General features: G+C 37.3%; 2 protein-coding genes across 2 annotated transcripts; both read right to left on the reverse strand.

Moving 5' to 3' along the window:
- Nucleotides 1-1,214: 1,214 nt before the first annotated feature.
- On the reverse strand, nt 1,215-10,793 carry LOC142342385 (nudC domain-containing protein 2-like). The gene is made up of 2 exons (XM_075393700.1): nt 10,344-10,793; nt 1,215-1,519 (listed from the first exon to the last, which is right to left on the reverse strand). The coding sequence occupies exons 1-2, from the start codon at nt 10,539-10,541 to the stop codon at nt 1,235-1,237; spliced, it is 483 nt and encodes a 160-aa protein (XP_075249815.1). The 5' UTR covers nt 10,542-10,793; the 3' UTR covers nt 1,215-1,234.
- A 406-nt stretch (nt 10,794-11,199) lies between these two features.
- Nucleotides 11,200-14,125, reverse strand: LOC142343170 (serine/threonine-protein phosphatase 1 regulatory subunit 10-like). The gene has a single exon (XM_075394871.1). The coding sequence runs from the start codon at nt 14,118-14,120 to the stop codon at nt 11,463-11,465; it is 2,658 nt and encodes an 885-aa protein (XP_075250986.1). The 5' UTR covers nt 14,121-14,125; the 3' UTR covers nt 11,200-11,462.
- Between the last annotated feature and the right edge of the window lie 245 nt (nt 14,126-14,370).

Here is a 14,370-nt window from a genome sequence, read left to right on the forward strand (position 1 = left end):
TCACATGCATGGTCACACGTGCCGCACATCTTGAGTCATGCCCTGTTTTAAACAGGGACACTTTTCTGAACGCCCTCCGACGTTTTGCATCACGAAGATGTCAACCAAAACTTATTCTGAGTGACAACGGCAAAACATTTATCGAGGCAAACGAAGAATTGAAGCGATGCGTCTGTAGTCTCGACAATCAACGCATTGCCTCTGAACTTCTTATAAAAAACACAGTTTGGAAATTTAACCCACCATACGGACCGCATTTTGGTGGTGCGTGGGAACGGTTGATTCAAAATACTAAACGGATCATTTTGATCATTCTAGGGAGCAAGAGGCTTACATCAGATATCTTCCACACAACCATGGTTGAGACCGAAAGCGTGCTGAAATCTCGACCCCTTACACATGTGGCTGACGTACCAGACAATGAAGAACCCATCAACCCAAACTATTTTCTAGTGCAGAGACCTTACAATTCAATGCCACCAGGAGGCTTTTCATCAACCAGGAGATCTAACAGGTATTGAAGCTAATTATTTTCCCAGACGCTTTGGGAGAGCACTTCGAAAGACTTGGGTAAAACGGTATAATGAACAACGTAATAGGAGCAGAGAGTCATTTTGTTAGAACCAAGGCGGACCAAGACCTTTCTCGGTATGTGGCATCATTTTAAATTTATCATGCTTTGCTTAGTTTTTTACTTCAAATTTTTTCGGCTCCCTCGCTTCAAACTCAGCTGTAAAAGATCTGAGAGTGTACTTTTAGAAACCACCCCTTCCTACTTACACTCTTATAGTACTAAAAATGCAAAAAAACAACTCTAAGGATTGCTAATTGGAGCTTATCTTTATGCCATAAACAATCGAAAAAGTGGGCTTATGATTCGAGTCAACACGATTTTATTAGAAGTATCGGGACTATGATTCGATTATGGTTCGAGATAGCGCGACAAAAAGTATGGTCCGGATCGTGTATTTAACGTCTGGAAGCACAACCCCCCCCCCCCCCCCCCCCCCCCCCCCCCCCTCAGACAATAGCCGTCCAATCATATTTCGACCACCTCACCCCGGGAATGCTCCCCCCCCCCCAGAAACTGAAGTAAATTCACATGAAAAATGTGATGACCAAATTTATTTTGTTTCATTTTTTCCCGGGAAAAATCACACACACGATTTTTCATGTGATGCCTCACAAATGAGTTTAAGAGTACTAATGTTAAAACACAGCACAAAAAATATCTCTAATACGGTAAGTCTGGTCCTCCTGTTTCATAATTGCCAGTCACTTCAGCCCCACTAAAGTCCATTCCGGGGTTCTCTCTCTGGAAGCGTTCACGTGTCAACTGTTTCCTCATATTGTCCAGGGTCCATGGATCTGCACTGTGTGATCCATCTTGGAACAGGGAAGTCCAGCACTGATTGGAACCTTTCAGTGACTTGACTAGAGTGATGTTGAGTTTGTTGTCTTCGATTGTCCAGACCATTTCGGAGGGTGAAACAGTCGCAAATAGATTTCCTTTCACTATCTAAAATGACACAATTCATTGTATTCACTACTAATAAGCTAGTAAGCTAATAAGCTCACTACTAATAACTTATGGTGAACATGAAAACCTTGGAGGGTCATGTCTGTTTACTACCCTATAAAACATAACCGACTAACGTCGGGCGAATTGCTCTCAAACGACCGGCGAGGGGTTGGCTTCGTCAGTACCTATCCACTGTTTAGTGGGGTTAGTTTTAGTTTGATTGAAGGGGCCTGATATTAGGGTAATAGACGGTGACATCATACCACATAACAGCCGCTGAAGTGCGGCATCAACAATAGGAGAGAGAGAGAGAGAGAGAGAGAGAGAGAGAGAGAGCTCGACTGACCGTGAGCGAGAAAGAGAAGGAAAGAAATGCCAGCCAACACAGAGAGAGATTGAGAGAGAGCTAGTAATTTTTTGCCATATAGAAAAAACTGAAAGCGCAAAATTCAAAAGAAAATTTTCCACATATCGCAGTAGAGAAAATGTTCAAAAACATTTTTTGCATCTAAATATTTGTCATGTAACCCAAGACTTAACAGTTTTCGTTGGCCAGTAAGGATTGTTAAACTCAGAAAAGGACAAAAATGTTCAAAAATTTTAAAATTAATTGCAAATTTTAAAAATCTTCCTAAGATTCGTAACATTAATATCTTCAGAACACCATTTCATTGTCTCAAGAGACTATCCAGTATGCATATTTCAAGCCTTAAGCAGTTTCATTGGCTCATAAAGATCGATACACTTGGAACATAAAAAATTTTCTAAAATTTTTTAAAAAAATAATTTTTATAAAAAAAAACTGCTAAAGCTGGAGTCATTAAAATAATGATAACCATCCCATTAACTCTAGAAACTAAGCAACGGCTGAGTATTAAACCTCGAAGGAGGTTTCTTGGCTCTTGAGGCTTGAAAAACCTTAAAAAAAGACAAACAAATTCAAAAAACATGAAGTTTGACCAAAATTTTTCAAAAAAATGCAAAAACTCGTTAAGTGTTAAAATCTTTAAAAACACTCCATTGCATCTAGAAACTACACAATAAATTGTTATCAGTTTCTAGAGTAGGTTCCTTGGCTCTTGAGGCTAGATGAACCTATAAAATGACAAAAATTGTCAAAAAAAAACTTGAAAAAATGGCAATTTTCATAAAACAAATGGATAAAAATTGTGATATTAAAAAGTTAAAAACCAATCCATTACCACTGAAAACAATGCAGCCGCCTATTATCAAACTATTAAGCAGATTTTCTAAACCCTGAGGCTGAAATACCTTGAAGTTCGTGACGTTAAAATCTTGAAAATATTCCATTACGTCTGGAAACCTTACAGTAACCTATTATGAAACCCTAGAGGAAGCTCCTTGGCTCTTGAGGCTGGATAAACCTAAAAAACGACAAAATTTTTCAAAACCTTGAGAAAATTTGCCAGTTTTTCCACAAAAAAAATGCAAAAATTCGCGATGTTGAAATGTTGAAACCATTCTATTACCATTAAAAACTGTGCAAAAACCTATTATCAAACCATAGAGTGGGTTTCTTGACATCTAGGATTGATAAAACTCGAAAAATTACAAAAATTTTTAAAAAGCTTGAAAAAAATAGTGAAAATTTGTAAAATTTGCGTGTTTTTAGCGAGCGCTTGTTCGTCAGTAGCTAGCCACCAGGGGGGAGGGGAGGGTGCACCTGGGTGCTGATGGAGGTATCAGCAGTCGGGTGGGGGGCAACAGCGCGGTGGGTGGTGGGGGCAATAGTGGGGGGGTCAACAGTGGGGGGGGGGGGGTTCTTCAACCTCTAAGAACCGCTCTTCACACCGTAAGTATGTCTCCAAAACAGTTTGAGCTGAAACAGAGCTGAAAAGCTCTAAGAGCACTCAATGCCCGCTGGGCGCCACTTTATCCCGCTTTTGAGGACGAAAAGTCAAAAGCGTCAGACGAAAAATCGGTCAAGCGAAAAATCGCATAAAAAAGGACCGACAGGACTAATATAAATGCTACAAACTTCGTTTGAGAGCAATTAACAATAGCAGACTCTTGAAGAACTTTTACAATTTTAGAGTTGAGTGCAAAAATTTTTTGGTTAAGCTCAAGTCCAATAGCAAGAACTTGAGATGAGCTAACGTCAATCATCAAAAAGTTGGGTCATGCTGCTGTCGAGATAAACACTACAGTCGGGTTCGAGTATTAGTGTCATGGAATATTTGTGCTGAGCATGGTCTTTTCATGCCAATTTTTGGTTGAGCATAGATCTTCCATAAGTCCAGGCCTACAGCTGTGTATTCTGCAAAAATATCATTTCAGCAAAAGTATCATTTAAAGACGGCAAAGGCAGTAAACATAGCTGGCAGATTGACAGAAAATAGCCGCAATAGCTTCGTAGATCTGCATTTTCAAAAAGATTCAAAAAGCAGTTTCAAAATTCTTTTTATTAAAAGCTGATTTGTTTAATTTTGATTAAGAATTCGTACAAATTATTGCTGCTTCTATTAGCTGCCCTCAAATAACCTTCAATTTGAGTGACATTCACGTTCACTTGATCTAATCTCTTTGAATTGAAGTGAAGAAAAGTCAAACTCAGAACGATGAAGTCATTCAGAGTGAGGTCAGTCACGTGTGACACAAAATTTAATCACGCGAATGGTTAAAAAATACTCTCCACTTAGAGTGAAAATGGCATCACGCTTGAAGGAATGAACGAAAAGCGTCATATGGTCGTAACAAAAATCTTGATCATGAAAAAAAAATAGCAGAAAAGTCCTGACGTAAAATTCAAAGAATTTTCATTGACTAAACAAAAAAAAACTAGACATAGAACGGACTATGAGTGAATTGGGAAAACCATTTCGAAAAAAATCAAATCAAATTTAAAAAAAAACAGAAAACAATGTCAGGACAAAAAAACACCAGCGAGAAATGGAAATTTGGTTGAAACAAAAAACTAAGCCTAGAATGAACTATGAATAGATTGGGAAAACCATTTCGAAAAAAAATCCCATTAAAAACAGAAAAAACAGTAAAAATTAAATTGAAATTGCCGCATGTGAACAAATGAACCACTAGCGAGAGAGCATTTTTTGTTCAAACACCGTTTTCTCACTCTACTATAAAATTAAATCAAAAAATTTCACGCCACTAAACCACTCGCTTTTTCGCTCCACTTCCGGTTTCGTTGTGACCAAAATCACTACTCCAATTTGACTTCAAAAAACATGAAAATGTATGAACAGATCTTAAAAAGACAGCGCCCAATACAATTCAGATACTTTGAATTGTTAAAATAGCAAGACAAGTCCTAAATAACAATGCAAAGAATTAACTTAACTAAAGAACTAACTATCATCATTGCACAGCATCAACAATCTCAGAGTCAACGAAGCCCCGGACCACAATGCCCAAAAATGAACAAAAAAATCCAAAAAAAAAATAGACAATTATTTGTTCAAAATTTAGTGCTGTAAGAATCCCTAAAAATAACAAAAACACTGGTCATGGTAATATTGACTCTATGCCTCTATAGAATAAATACGTATTACCACAGCCCTGTGAGAAGAGCAAACTAAGAGAACCTCATAACTACTAACCAAAAACCTAACCGACGAATATTATAAAACTTACTATATGTTATTATAAAAAAGTGATTAATACTTTTCGCTGGAACTATATTACGCCGCAAAAGAATGTCAATAGAATTTATTGATGTTCTTCAGATTAAGTGAAAAAACCACAACAAAAACACTTAAGAAAAAAATCAACTGCTATTTTCCAAAAGGCAGGTGTCATAATCTTAAAAAGATTGCTGTGAACTCAAGACACGATCTTAATTCACCTTTTACTCATTAGCAGCCATTGATAACTGCTATTAATCAAATTAAATGATAAAACAGTAATAAGTACAAATACAAAAACAATTTCAGTAAACATCTTTGAGAACGACAATAGTACAAGTCAAAGAAACAACATTTGAAAAACGAAATGACTAACTCGTTTAAATTAGGCATCCTTAGCAATCGACGAGATATATCATTGAGGAGATTAAGAGTTAGGAAAAAAAATTAAGCAAAAAAACATCAAAAATTCGATAACATTTATTGAGACGAATGAAAGTCGAATTAATCGAAATATTTAGCTTTCAAATGAAAAAATTATATCGATTAAAATATTTAATTTCAACGACATATGAGATCTGTCCTTAATGACATAAAACGAAAAAAAACAAAAAAAGTACAACAAATACTCCTCAAAACACACAAAAAAAACTTAAAAATATGTTTCAATTTCTCGAAAACCAATACCCATAAACTCAAACACCTAATCAAGTTCAGTTCTGCCCAATTAGCAACCAATGATACTGTCATTATTGATACTAGGTGATAAGACAATAGACGGAACACTAAAAATTGGCAAACATCAAATTTTCAATAAAAATTTATGACAAATAATATAAAATTTATAAAACATTAGCTGCCCAACAATGATTTCAATCAATTCCAAATAGACGCCACAAGAAAACATACGTATCATGTTATTAGCACCCATGAGAAACAATGGAAACAGCAGTCAAATTGCCGCTCGTGGAATAAATCGATTGCAAAAACGAAAAACTTGTTCAAATACCAACCTCTCACTCTACTTTAAAGGTACTTTTATGCTTTTGATACTTTTGATGCTTCAAATCAACTCGCATTTTCTCTCCCTTTACTACTCCAGTGTGATTAAAATCACCACTTAAAATTGACTTCTCATAGATACGAAAAAGCCGGAAAGTTTCGAACAGATCTGTAAAAAAGACAACACACATATACAATCCAAATATTTTGGATAGTAAAAACCAAGAGAATGACAATAATAGCTTCAGCTACCGTTTTATGGCTATTAATAATATTATAAACATATGTAATAAGTCAGGCTGTCGCTGTCCGCGAAGGCACTTTTGCCCACGGTTACAAAGCGCGATTAATAATGTAGATTACACCGAAACCTAAAAAAACTTAATTGATCAATTTCAGAAAAGTGCCTTGTAGAATCCATCGTGGATTATGAAACCAAATAACTATTAACTGTTGCAGTAACCCATAAGTGGTAATTAATTTCACAAATGTGCCTTGCAGTACTATTCGTTGAATATGAAGGCGATTAATTGTCTCAGGCTTGAGTCTCAGTGCAATTCAGCGCTGAACCAGCACAATTCAAGAGTGCAAACTTATTTCAGTCCTGAAACATTGCATTTCCAGAATTATTTTTAGTTTCTTTATGTGCATTTTTCTTCATTATGATCATATTGAAGTCATAGCGTTCACCCAGGCTAAAATTATGCTATATAGTGTCAAAATTACTCATACCCCAAAATTATGCCTGAGCAGAATAATATCAAATTTTTGAAGTCTATAACTGGTAATTACTATTGTACTATACACAATATTTATATATAAATTAGTTTGTAGGCAATTACTTTAAAGCCCATTTAGCTCAGCGGTTACTTGCTACCCAAATTAAATGTTGCACTTACCCACGCGGAAGTTTGAATTGCTCATAAACCAAACCTTGTTGGCGGGAGTTAAGCTGAACATGTTTTTTTATGAAGTAAATTTTACTCAAAAATTGACTCAAAGTTTACTCAAATTTTACTCAAAAGACTGGCCAGTGTAAATTGTGACATAAACAGAGCACTGGCTATCCTAAAAACAGAATGAGTCTAGACTGATTCAGCGCTGATCTGCTCTGCCACCAACCTCCACTTACCACAAGAACAATTGAAACTCTGAATTGGCTCTCAAGTAACCGCTAATAGAATTCCAGCAATACCGTTTTAGGCTAACTGAGTGCTAGAATTGAGGAACTGGGTTACGTTTATCAGCGAATACGAGTAACGAAATTCCCTTTTTCGACATTTATGTGCACGATTAACTGAACATGAAAAAAGTAACTCAAACTAAAAATTGGCGACGAGGTAATATCACCAGTGTCCACGAAACACAAAAGAAACTTAGAGAGGATCTTTGACTTTTGCCTATGAGATGTAGTTCAGTAGTACTCTCGTTTTTGCTCGCATAAATGGCTACCAGTCCATCAATTTGCAGAGCCCTACGTTCGAGGCTTCAACATAACATATATAAGCACGATAATTGGGATAAAGACTGCAAAAGATAAACAAAAAATGTTCAACAAGAACCGAAGAGGCCACTACGGAAACAAAAAATGGCTGAAACTCAAGGTATCAATACTTAGGAGCCTAAAAAGTTTCAAGTCATTTAATTATTCTCTGCATTTTTCTGCTAAACTATCTGTAATTTGCGATGAATGTATATAACAGGAAGGTAAACCCTCACGCGTTTTTTAATAGTTGTATAAAACAGTCTTCTTTCAAGATCTTGAGTAACTAGCGAGACCTTACGAGATAGCCAGATTCTTTCAAGATCCTTGAGTTGCCAGATTCTTTCAAGATAAGTATTCCGATCTTACCAGGTTAGTGTAAAAGCAGTAGTTGAAAACATCATAACCCGGGTCGAGGTGTCACCGCTAAAAATCGCTAAAAGATGTAAGATTTGCGGTGAATTTGAGTAAAAGTGTAAGATTTGCGTTCAATGCGATGAAAAAAACTTTTAAGCGGTGGAAAAAAATTTTCACCGCCACCAGCAGGATGCGGTGAAAAAAAATATTTCACCGCTACCAATAGAATGCGGTGAAAAAAAATTTTTCACCGCTACCAGCAGGATGCGGTGAAAAAAAAATATTTCACCGCTACCGGTAGAATGCGGTGAAAAAAATTTTTCACCGCTACCAGCAGAATGCGGTGAAAAAAAATTTTTCACCGCTAAACTCGCAAATCTTACAAATATTCACCGCGCTGATTTCAACGCTTATCCTATATCCACAGGAAATATCATTGTAGCAAGTGACAGATGGCGCACTGGACTAAGAAGTTGGTGACACGCAGGAGGTAGAGGTTCGAACCCTTGTACGGCGGTTTCTTTATGTAAGAATTCCGGTGAATGCGGTGAAAAAAAAATTTTCACCAAGAACCGCAAAAATTCACCGCATTCAACGCTAAAAGATGCGGGAGCTTTGCGGTGAAAAAAGTCTTTTCACCGATAATCTGACATTATTTTTTGGCCAAACCTCGACCCGGGAAATTGAGCGCTCGGACATGTGTTCAAACGAAGCGGCACAAAATTGACAATGAGCGAGGAAAAGACTAAAACGACCTCAAATATAATTTTATCATCGGAAGTATGGTTAATGCATAAGCCAAATTTTGGCACGATACGTGCGCCCTTGGCAGATTTTTCTTGTTGTATGAGAGTCAAGATCACAAAGTTGCGCAACAATGATGAGGGAACCAAATTTATGACAGCTAAATATCTCGTAGATAATAAACTAAAACCTTAACCTCTGAAAACGTAGCGTTTTGAATTGCTTTTTAACAAAATATGACAAACTAACTTTGGAAGAATTGCTCTCGAACGACTTGTGGGAGCTCTTAACTATTGCAACCTTCTTCAGTCGAGGGAGGGGGCTTCAAATGACGCCATTAGAGGTTATTATATAGCAATATAACCCCCTATCAAATTTGTGGAAAAAACGACACCGAATACGGCGCACTTTTCATTTGACATTCAGTAGTGAACTAGATCACGCAAAAAAGAAGTCAAAGTAGCAAAAATCACTCGAAAATTCAAATCGGTCAAGCAAAAATTTTGCATAAAAAAGGCCAACAAGTTTACAATAATTGCTTCAAACTTCGTTCTAGAGCAATTGAAAACAAAATGAAAGTTTATTTAAATAGAAACGATATCACTTCTGAACGCTCAGGCAAAAAAACCTGGCTAAATGATTGATGAAAGGCTGACTTTTCAGAATCAGATCGAAATGATCAAAAACACGAAATCGCAATAATGTGAAATCTTATTTAAGATGCTTTGACCGTTTAGAAAAATTTTGAATTGGTATTATTAATCACGTATCCTGCCAATTATTGAATATGGTGTTCTGATATATGGTGGAACAAGAATTTATATGGGTTGGTTTGGTTTCAGAAAAATCCGATACGATTGAAACATTGCAAAAATAATTTTGAGACTTTCTATAGTTTTCGTAGTTTAACTGTATATGCAACGAACTTTCTAAATAAAAATTTTTAAGCAATTTCTACGTCCGGTAACACGAAACGAAATCAAAGATCTAATAGCTGTTAAAAATGGTCGCGTGAATTGATCTATACAAAACAGGGAGACAGAAATTTTTTACTTGAAACTTGTTGCCCAAAAACTTAATAAATTCGCAAATTCATAGCCTTTACAAGCCTGCGAGTAACATGTTTATTATAAAAAACAATCCCCCAATATCATATCAGCTGCTTTTGGCAACTTACGGGCACAGCGTTGTAGGGCAAAACGCACCTGTTTTTGGGTCCACTTCTAAGCCGATGTATTTATTAACAAACACGCTATTTTAACTTGTGTAACTTATGAAGAAATAGGTCATTATTATTATTATCAAATCCACGTTCAAAGATTCGAGCATAAGGAAGAAAGTACGCGGAGACATTTTGTCAACCAAATAGATCGAACCACCATATATTGCGGTATCCCTTGTAAGCTTGATTTTTGATTAGTGTGAGATAGGAGGCGTGTGCATAAGGGGATCATGAAGGAAACAGTAGTCATTGAAAAATCTGTCAGCAGTATGATAAACACCTTACCGTTTTAAAACTACCCAATTTCAGAAAGGGTGCTACTATTAAGGTCGGAAAAGTGTTCATTGGAGTTATATTAAAACTTTTAAACGATAATTTTTGAACCCATTTTTGCACGTGTACAACATTCACCTGCTGTTTAAATACTGCCACAGTTAATGTAGAAGGTGTGGCCACAACACTAACATCCTTTCCCCTACACTTAGTACCAGAGGGTGTAAATGGCAACAGATCCACGACTATGTTCACTTCGTCCTCCGTCTGCTCCCACGTGCCAAAGTCTGTCTTCACCAGACGAGAATCTATGTCCACGTTATTCGCCACTTGCATAGCGCCACTAATTAATTAATTAATTAATTATCAAGTTACAAATTATAAGGAATGTTTTGCAGATTTAACTGTCTCCACTAAATCTACGCCACATCGATTTTGCTTGAGCGAAGAGCCTTTTTTCAAAATCACAAAGTTCACAAGAGTGCTGCTGCTAATTCGACTGACAATCAAAACTTTGATTGCGCAAAAGTTAGTGAATTCAGTTTCTTTTGTACCAGTCTTGACTTGGGATTCATGAGAATTTCTGAAAAATAAATACTGTCTTTTACTCTTAAGGTGACTATATGTAATCTATTTGAAATTTAGATGCCATAATCACGTTGTTACATTGAGAGTATTCATTAAGAACACATTGTGCTGCAATATCATAAAATATTCGAGAAAAGACGGCTATTCTAAAAGAGACAGATGACAACAGCAGGCTACTGTAAATGCACTGCAGACTAAAAGCAAAATGCAGCTCCACTTCCATTAGGCACAAAAATATATTACCAAAGAGTTTTTATTATAAAATTTATACATTTTGTTGCCTGCAATTTTTGAATAGCAAATATTACTTCCAACAAGTTTTTTTTCCATTAGTTTTTAATTGTTTTTTATCCACTATATGGCTTACAAATTTGTTCCTCAACTGAAGCTTCATCAGAAAACGTGATCGCTCAGAACTTTTATTAATTTTGAGATCAATAATAGTAGTGGGATGAACAATTCTTGCCAATAGGAAACTAAAACGATTGTTATTCGATTCAAACAACAAAAATAAACAAAACAATTCAAATCTGGGGTGAAATTGGATGAAACTGGAAGCAAAAATACAACTTTGGACTCATTTCGAATTCCTTAAATAACGTACATCTCAGTCAGATCAAAGCCAGTCTTCATTATAAAATAAACACAACATTTCTGACTGTTTTGTGTTTAATTGAAAAATTGACGCAAATCAATGTCTTTCTGGCTATCATCATTGTTACTATCAGGCGTAGGAGGAGCCCCACGAGGAACGTGAACAAGTTTACATCTGTCCCCGTTTTTACAATGACCTTGAGCATGGAAAAAACACACTTGGGAAGCATCTAAAGACGGGCGAGCTGAAGGTTGGGGTGCCCGAGGTCTTTGATTAGCGTGCTGTTCTGGGAATGGGGAACGAAACCTTCCGTTATGCATTGGGTTGCTGTGTCGTGCTCGGGGTATGTTAGGGTGGAATCCTCGATGGCCATAATTTGGGTTGTAATTGTTTCCAAACGGTGGACGGTCCATTCTGGTTTTAATTTGAATAGGTGGCGGTGGTGGACGGATAGTGAAGGGTTGATTTGGGTTCCTGTTCTGTATAATACCATTGTTACTAGGATCCATTTGACGAGGCCTTGATCCCATCATTTCCATAACGGGAGGCCTGATGGGTACGGTAACTGCGTGAGCTCCTGGAATGCCAGGATTTCTTGGACCCATTGGTTGATGTGGACCAAAATTACCGTTCGCAGGGTTCATAAATCCTCCTCGACTATCAGGAGGTCTCATGGGTCTGAGACTTGGAGTTTGCGTTTTTTGAGATGTGTTGCTATCGTTGTTATTCAGAGTTCTGAGATCCAGATCCTGAGCGTAAGGAACTATTAGCTCTTGAGCTGGCGTCCTTGAAGTCGCAGCTGGGGTTGCAGCTGTCACTGGAATTTGGAGAGCTGTGCTAGCAATAGTTGTTGGAGGCGGAAACATCATAGGTCGCGCCTGCGGGGTAGACATTGATGAGGGAGCAGCCTCCATAGCGGGAGCAGGGATAGGAATCTCTACGTCATCTTTAGGACTTGAACTGATGTTCATCATTTCGCTATTGTCGGGTGCTGGTTGCACTTTGACATCGCCTTCCAGAGGAATCAAAATTGGTTCAGCGGGTTCAAAGTTCTCTCTATCTGGTTCCTTGGGCGATGCAGGGATCTTTGATCGATCAAAATGAAGTTCGGCCAAAACTCCAACTTCTCGCCTGTTCTGAGTTTCACGTTCTGTACTGAGCGTACCTTTTGCCAGCAATGATTGGTCGAAACTTTCAGGATATTCAAAAGGAATTAAACACCATGTATTTGTATCTTGGATTCCAGACATCGGTTCCATGTAGCCATCGCGAAGCCTTTGCATTGTCATTTTCTCTCTCATCATTTCAATCTTAGCGTAATCTTGATACATTTCAGCGCCTTGTTGTTTTCTGAAATTTGTTCGTTCGCCTTCCTCTATTTCGAAATATTCAACTTCGACTAAGCTGTCGTCATCCCTAAATTTGACCCTGTTTGTCTTCTTGCCGACCCGATGATAAACAAGAATGGGTTTGGGTCCCAAACTTGGATCCCAAGAACTTTCAGTAACTGTATTTGTATTTTCACTTTTATTATCTTCAGGTGTTGTTTCATCTTTCTTTTCAACAGTTTCGTCGACCGACGAGTTTTCGTTCGAGATCACAATTTCTGTTTTAGTTTCTTGTTTCTCGGCTTTACTACTTTCAGTTTGCCCTTTTGTGGGTGATTCCATGCCGATGACATCCTTAGATTCCTTCGTAACTTTGTTCTCAGATTTTTCCTTTTTCACTTTTGTCTTCACTTTTGGTTTGACGGGAGGCGCAGCTGGTTTGAAAAGGGCATCCGCAAACAAACTGCTTTGGGTTAATACTACAGGGGTTGGTTTTGGTTTTTGCGGTTCTGGATTTATTTTAACAGCAGGTTGGGGCTGTGAGTTTGATACAGGTGTTACTTTTTCGACTTTAACTTCGGGAGCTGAAATTTTGGGCGAGCCTTCAGTTTTTGATGGTTTAGAATGTGTTTCTCTGTTTTCCTTAGTTTCCTCTTTAGAAATCTTTTCCTTTTCAGTTATGCTCTCAGAGCTAGGAGTTGAACTATGTTGATCAGTTTTTGCCTTTTTTGAGTCTAGTAAGTTTGATGTCGGGTCAACTTCTACAGACGGACGTTTCTTTGTTGAGGTAGGTTTAAAACTTTGATTTATTTCGAGGCCTGTTTTTCTAGCTCCACTGCTGGGAGGCGCGTGCTGTTTTTTAACTTTTGCGCTGTCACTATGTAAGTCAACATCGGATTTTGTTTTATGCGCTTTCTGTTTAACTGATGAATCATTTGAAGTCTGCTTTTTAGGTTTTGTCTCCGCCGTTATCACTTCCGTCCACAACTTCACAATTTGAGCCGCAAGTTTTTGAACTTCGGGGTTAAATTTTGAATTTCTCGATAAATTTTTGATCATTAGAGGTGTAGATTTTTCTAACTTTAGAAGATCTATCGTAACTGGAAGTTTGATCAAAACGTGTAAAATTTCTTCAACGAGCATTGAATCTGATTCACTTTCTGGTAAAACTTCAGAAAGCCACCGATTTAACGTTTTCCAGCCTCCGGCTGTGACAAATTTAGCCAAAACGGGTTGTTTTTGTGTATTGAGTAACAAATTGATAAATGTGCATTTTGACTCGATTGAGGTGATGTTGTTCATAGATTCTACAAGAGGCGCTACATCATCAATTCCAAGAATAGACCCCTCATCTGTTACGAATGCCTCTAAGGCTTCCAAGAGATCTTGTACTCGATTAACCATTAGATACATCTGAAACAAACAAACAATTGATTTGTGATACTAAGAGGATCGTGATACTTTGGGGTGAAGCAAAGCAACATCGATATGAATTTAATAACAAGCTGCAAACACTTAAACTATGTTGTTTGTTTATAGAGTAAAGCCGACTTCCAATTCTACAACAACTTTCAAAATCAAGTACCAAAAAAATTTTGGTCCTCAAATTTTAAGAGCTTTACAAACATGCAGCATCAGCCTCTGAAAAAGTAAC

The sequence above is a fragment of the Convolutriloba macropyga genome, chromosome 7, assembly GCF_964194025.1.
Source record: "Convolutriloba macropyga chromosome 7, txConMacr16.3, whole genome shotgun sequence".
Classification (NCBI taxonomy): Eukaryota; Metazoa; Xenacoelomorpha; order Acoela; family Convolutidae; genus Convolutriloba; species Convolutriloba macropyga.